General features: G+C 49.8%; 1 protein-coding gene across 1 annotated transcript; it reads right to left on the reverse strand.

Annotated features, from left to right (window-relative positions):
• Positions 1-956: 956 nt before the first annotated feature.
• MRPL28 (mitochondrial ribosomal protein L28) lies at positions 957-6,115 on the reverse strand. The gene is made up of 5 exons (XM_053957144.1): positions 5,770-6,115; positions 5,513-5,665; positions 3,828-3,962; positions 1,747-1,833; positions 957-1,343 (listed from the first exon to the last, which is right to left on the reverse strand). Exons 1-5 carry the CDS (start codon positions 6,055-6,057, stop codon positions 1,260-1,262), a joined length of 747 nt encoding a protein of 248 aa, XP_053813119.1. The 5' UTR covers positions 6,058-6,115; the 3' UTR covers positions 957-1,259.
• Positions 6,116-6,597: the final 482 nt, after the last annotated feature.

Below are 6,597 nucleotides of genomic sequence, written 5' to 3' on the forward strand. Positions count from 1 at the left end.
CAGGCTGGAAACATCCCAGCTTCTGCCACCCAGCCTGCTCCCCCTGTGCCCCTGCAAGAACAGCACAGCCCTGCCTGGCAGCCCCAGCCAGCCCTACCAGCCTGTGCCAGGCTCCTCTGCAGGCTCAAATACCCCTTATGGGGACTCCATCCCCTTCTCTGTCCTAAAGAGCAGCAGAAAAGTCTGGTTTTCATGAACTGCTGTTGCTTAGATCCCATTCAACTCCACAACCTCCCTCACCCAAGCCCAGCATGGCCCTGTGAGGCTCTGTGCTCACCCAGGGGCTGCTTCTGCACCACTCCTCCCCCAAACCTTCGAGGCACTGCCAATCTCCACTCCCCTGTGGTCCTGCTCCATTCCAGCACAGAGGGGCCGAGCCACACTCTGCTCTACAAGCCCAGTTCCTCTCTCTTCACTCCTGTGGCTCACAAAGCAAGGCAGTGCACTTGGCCTGATGTGCCAGAGGGGGAAGCCCAACACAGGGGTAAGGCAAAGTCTCTTCCACAGAGATGACCCACACAAGGTTCAGCCTGCAGGCTCTGTGCTTGTCCCTCACCTCAGAGCTGAGAGGAAAAGGCCAGAGGCTGATTTTGATCACCCAGAAACTCACTGCACCACCACAAAGCTTCCAGACAACACCAGGGACTCCCAGTGCTGCTTATCAGCCTGTAATTATGGCAAGTGCTCTGCAGTCCCTTGTTGCCAGACAGCAGCAAAGACTTCAACACCCACTTCAACTACATCTTTACAAAGTAAGATTTAAAAGTCACCAACTTACAACAAAACAGGGCTGTAACCCAAGGGTTAGTGAGCTGTGCAGGGCTGCTCAGCCCCATCTGCTGAGGGGGTCGGGGTCACACTTTTGGGGCACAACCATCTGGGGTGGGTGAAGCTGGGGATTGATCTAAGTTACATTGTGTCTCAGAGTCCCTGCCACAACACACTTCAGAGAGAAGTTTACTGCTATTAATACCAAAATGTGTATTTTGCATCACAAGTGGGCTCTCAACAGCAGCCAACTGCTCCTACAGGCACAAGATCCACACTGAGTCAGTCTGACAAGAGCTCTCAGAGCAACAGCACAGAAGCTCTTTCCTCAGCCCACAGGAACAGGTCCTCACTGAATTTAGGCTGTCATAACACTTCAGCATCGTGGCTCTCACGTTGCCCCTTCCCCAGCAGCGTGGTTCAGGCAGCAGAGCCCCTGAACCCCACTGCTTTCTCTGCAGCAGGGGTTTTGCTCCCAAGGTTTCTTCTTTCTACAGCTTCTGCACTGCCTGTTGCTGTTCTTTCAGCTGGCTGACAAGCTCTTCAGCATACACCTTGAAGAGAGGGACAGGGTCCTGCAACAAAGCAGAGGATACACCATGTGACAGGAGTGAACCTGAGCAGCAGCAAGGGGAAGTGCAATGGGGAGCCCAGGGAGTGCTGGCAGCCAAAACCAGAGGAAGATGTGCCTGGGTTTTATTCCGGGGCTGAACAAGGCAACCTGCTGTGCCACAGCTGCTGCTCAGCTCTGTAACCCTCCCTCAGAGAGGGCAGGCACTGTGTGGGGCATTCAGCAGCTTCCCCAGTTCTGACAGCAGGTGAGGATCATCAGGAGCTCCCAGGGATCCCTTTCCCCCCTCCCTCCCTCCCCACACTGCCTGCCATCAGTGTGCACTGCAGCAGTGGCTGAACGCTCCCCATGGAGAAGCTGCACGTGCAGCCACAACCTCAGTGCTGAGCACTGCCTCAGCAAATCACCTTTTTTTCCAGGAGCCTCTGTTTTTCTATGGCTTCTTCCAAACTCAAGCCAACCCATTCAGCTTCTTCCTCTGGGATCACAAATTCCTGTGACAAAAGAAGGAGAAGGTAGCACAGACTTTGCAGGTGACCAAGACACAAATCCTCTCTATGCCCAGTGTTAGAACCTGGTTACTGAGAATTTCAGACTTTCTGTGCTGACAGGCACTGACCCCAAGAGAACACTGCATTTGACCTGAGTGTGGAGAAAACTTCCAAAATTGAATGACAGAACTAAAATTGTAAGTGTGTAATTTAAATAGAAGTGTATAATATTACATAGTAAAAAAACCTTAAAGTTTTAGAATATAGTAATATATATAAAACAAGATAGAAGTTTTAGAACATAAGCTAGTCCTTCTTCTTCATAGGTTTAGGTGGCATTGTAAAATTAGATTAAAAAGTCCACATTACACACCACTAGTGGTTAGTTATTAAGTTAAAAGTAAAAATAATTCAAGTGTCATTTCTTAATTAGACAATTTATCCTTAAAAAAAATCTTATAAAGAGAGAAATATAGCTCAATTTTTTAGTTTGTTAAAATAAAGTAAAATAAAGTACTATAAAATATAAAGTACTATAAAGTACTATAAAAGTTTATACGAATATAATATAAATAAAAACTAATGAACATCTAATACCATCAGACACAAAAGACCATCTCACATATTGAATTCTAACCCTAACAAAAAAAAAAAAAAAAAAACCAAAAAGCAAAAAACCCTCTAGAGGGTTTTTGTTGAGCCAACCCTCAACAACAACAACAACAACAAAATTAAAAGTCCCCCAGCCCAGGACACAAACATGAGATCCAGTGGGAACATTACTACGGGCAAATCTTAGAGCCCTGTTCCCTCATTTCCAACAAGCAAGGTCACTTCCCTTCTCTCCTCTCTTCTCAGCAGGTGTCCTGCTCTCTGATCACCTGTGTCTTTCCTGCAATTCTTTTATGCAGTTCTGGGGCTGTTTCTCAGCACAGCTCCAGGGACTCTGGGTGCTGGTGCTGTTTCCATGCTGGCAGCCACCAGCAGCTGCACAAAACTGACACAGAATGGGCACTCTGGGCTCCTCCCTCCAGGGGTAGCACAAATTCTTACTGTTTTTTATTGCAGACTCACCTCAATCACAGCAAAAATACTGCTTTTTGTGTCCCTAAATGATGAGTAGAAAAATGAGAAGCCCACAGAGAGACAAGAAAAAGCTGATGATGTTTATATTTTCTTGTCCCTCAGCACAGGAGCACCAACACCAGTGATGGGTGACCATCCAAACAGCAAACACCAGGACAGGTTGTTGGATTAATCCCTTTTCTGACCTAGAGATGGGGTAACTGAGAGGTGCTTTAAAAACTTTTATTCTATTTTCAGTTTCATGTGAAGGGTGAGACGATACAGATGTCATAAATTACACTATTGTAATCAGAAGTTAATTATTTTTAATTAAATAATAACAATAACAATAATAATAACAATAACAACAATGATAATAATAATAATAAATATTATTATAATTATTAAGTGCTTTTGGTGTATCAGTTTTTGTTACATTAATTATTATTTAATTAAATTATTATTTTAGAAATTATATATATTTCTTATTCTAGATATATAATATCTAATATATTATATATAATATAGAAAATATTATATAATATATAAATATAATAATAAATGTAAATTATAAATTAAATCAATAATATTAAATATTATTTAATTAATAAAGTAAATGCTTTAAAGCTAATTATTTTAAATTACTCTTTGTGGGTCTTAAAATGTATTTTTTGTAGTTTTATTTTTCTAAAGTATTTAGTCTTATTTGTAAGGCTATCTTTTGAAACGTGTTTTTAGTTCTTTTCTCTTAACAATGTTATTTATTCTATGGTGTTTTTGAGCTAGTATCTCTTAAGGTTTGTATGTAGATGTATATTATGTGAGCTTTCTGTCAGGCGTTGCGAATTGTTTATAAATGTAGTTGCTATGAGTTTCTTGTTTACATTTCCCCTCTCTCTCGAATGGGAGCGGGTGAGAAGTGCAGAGCCCACCTTGTACTTGTCATAGATGGCCTCTCTCCTGGCTGCATCGGCAGGGTGCAGCGCGGGGTCCCGCCGGGCCAGGCGCAGCAGCATCGTCCTCTTCAGATCCATGCCCAGCTTGGAGCACATGTCAGCTCTGGGAGTCTGCAAAGGCAGCCTGGGCTCAGGGACCAGCTGCCAGGGGGCACAGCAGTGCCCCAGCACACTGGCAGTGAAACATAAACTTTAAGAGATTTAGAGATTTTGGAGGAGCTAGGATTTTAGTTAGAGATAAGCCTTACTAGAGTTAATTAAAATAAAGGGATTCTGTAAGTAGGCCTTGATGAAGTTAAGAGTTAGTAGTGAACTAATAACTGATTGCTTGTCAACACAATGTTCAGTTATCTGGGTTTATAATGAAGAATATAGAAACTGACAAATAGCTTTTAGGAACATAAGACAATTGTGGGCCTCCTCTGTTCTGAAACCAATTGAAGACAGGGAATGGGAGTTCTACCAAGGTTCATTTGTCATATTTGCATTGAAAAGGTAGAAAGGTCAGAATGAGGAAGACTTCATTTACTTCCTCATTTTGGGACCCCTCCCCATGAAAGGGACCACCGACCCATTTCAAGGAACAAACTCTGCATGCTTAATAGCTTTTGGAATGATTAGCACATGGAGCGAGGAATGGGATGTACTAAATGATGAATGTGTATTTGTATTCTGGGTATTCAATTCTGGTGTGGATAAAAGGACTCTGTAATCATTGGAAAGGGGCAGTGTGTATTAGGGAGCTGTCCCGCACGCTGCCTGGCAATGAACATACACTTTCTAACTTCAAACTGTCAGAGAGCTTTTGTCCATCACAGTTGGGTATTGGTGCTAGATCAATATCCATATTTCTTTAATAAATCAACAGCACTGGCACCTCATCCACACCCAGCACACGCTCGCAGGACACTGCGAAAGGGGGAGCAGCTCTTGGATTTGTTCTGCACACAAGCTGGTCACAGCTCTGAGTTTTACTATCGAGGGCTCCAGTCGAGGGGGTATTAAAGGCTGGGAGCATCAGACCCGTGCTAAAACATTAACAGCAGCACTTGTTGAGCCTGGAGGAGAGGACAGGCTGGTCTGTCTGTATCACACTGTCTGCAAGAGCAATGAGAGTTTCTTAAACGAATAGACTAGTACAATATAGTATGATCTAATAAATTGATTGAAGAATTACAGAGTCAGTGCTAATTATTACCCAGCTGGGAGCTTTCAGCAACAGAACTGTGCTAAAACATTAACAGCAGCACTTGTTCAGCCTGGAGGAGAGGACACTGAGGGCAGAGCTCAGGGGGGCTGCAGCTCCTCCCAAGGGGCAGCTCCAGTCTCTGGGACAGGGACAGGGAATGGCTGGAGCTGGGCCAGGGCAGGGTCAGGCTGGATTTTGGGAAAGGTTCTTCCCCCAGAGGGTGCTGGCACTGCCCAGGCTCCCCAGGAATGGGCACAGCCCCGAGGCTGCCAGAGCTCCAGGAGCCTTTGGACAATGCTCAGGCACAGGGTGGGATTGTTGGGGTGTCTGTGCAGGGCCAGGGGTTGGACTCGATAATCCTTGGGGGTCTATTCCAACTTGGGATTTCTGTGCCTAATCCCAGGACTCCCTGCCTGCCAGCCCACGGCTGAGGGCAGCGTGGGCACGGCCCGGGAGCCGCCGGGCGCGGTACCTTGAGGATGTAGAAGTCGAAGCCGAAGGCGGCGTCGATGAGGTCGAGCGTGCGCATGGTGACGGTGATGGTCAGCGTGGCGTCCAGGATCTCGCTGTAGAACTGCCGCTCGAACAGCTGCGGCTTCCACGTCTTGGGCAGCCTGGTGGAGAGCTGGGCACGGCCCGGCCGTCAGGGGCTGCCCCGGGGGAGGCGGCGGCCGCTGCCAGCGGGCCCCGGTGACACCGGCCCGGCTCGGGGAAGGGCGCAGCGCTCACCTTGTCGTCGCGCGCGTAGCGGAAGCCGCGGACCCACCCCTCGCCGCCCCAGAGCCCCTCGTTGGCGGCGGGCGGGAAGTACACGGGCACCGGCACGTCCTGCACGCGCTCGCGCTCCCCGGTGCGCGGGTTCCGCCGGTAGCGCAGGCCGTGCGGCTCCCAGTGCACGGGGGTGGGCGGCGTGCTGTCCTGCAGCGAGGCCAGGTAGTGCTGCGGCAGCCGGGCGCAGATGCCCTCCCGCAGCCGCATGGCGGCCCAGAGCCGCGGCGGGAAGCGGTGCAGCGGCATCGCCCCGGGCCCGCGTCCCCGGCCCCGCCGCCGCTTCCGCTGCCGCCCCCCCGCTCATTGGCCGGCGCGGACGGAACACGACGGCGGCCGGCAGGGGCCGCGCCGCGCCCGCGTTTCGGCCCGGCAAGCGCTGAGGGTGTTGGAGGGCGGTCCCGGCTCCTCCCGGCGGGGCCCGGACAGAGCGGGATGGGCACGGAGCGAACCGCTGGAGCTCCACCGCCACGGACTCGGGGGGGCGGCTGGAGCTGGGCCAGCTGGAGAGCAGGGAAAGGCTCTTCCCCAGAGGGCGCTGCCCAGGCTCCCCAGGGGATGGGCACAGCCCTGAGGCTGCCGGAGCTCCAGGAGTGTCGGCCAGCGCTGCCAGGAATGCCCAGGCTGGGGTTGCTGGGGTGTCTGGGCAGGCAGGAGCTGGGCTGGGTGAGCCCTGGGGGTCCCTCCCCACTCAGGATGTTCCGTCATCCTGTGAGGGAGAACTTCACACGGCCGGAGCAGAGCAGCCGCCCAGGGAAGGCCGGGCTCTCCCTCTCTGGGGACATCCCA

This window comes from Vidua chalybeata, chromosome 16 (genome assembly GCF_026979565.1).
Source record: "Vidua chalybeata isolate OUT-0048 chromosome 16, bVidCha1 merged haplotype, whole genome shotgun sequence".
Lineage (NCBI taxonomy): Eukaryota > Metazoa > Chordata > Aves > Passeriformes > Viduidae > Vidua > Vidua chalybeata.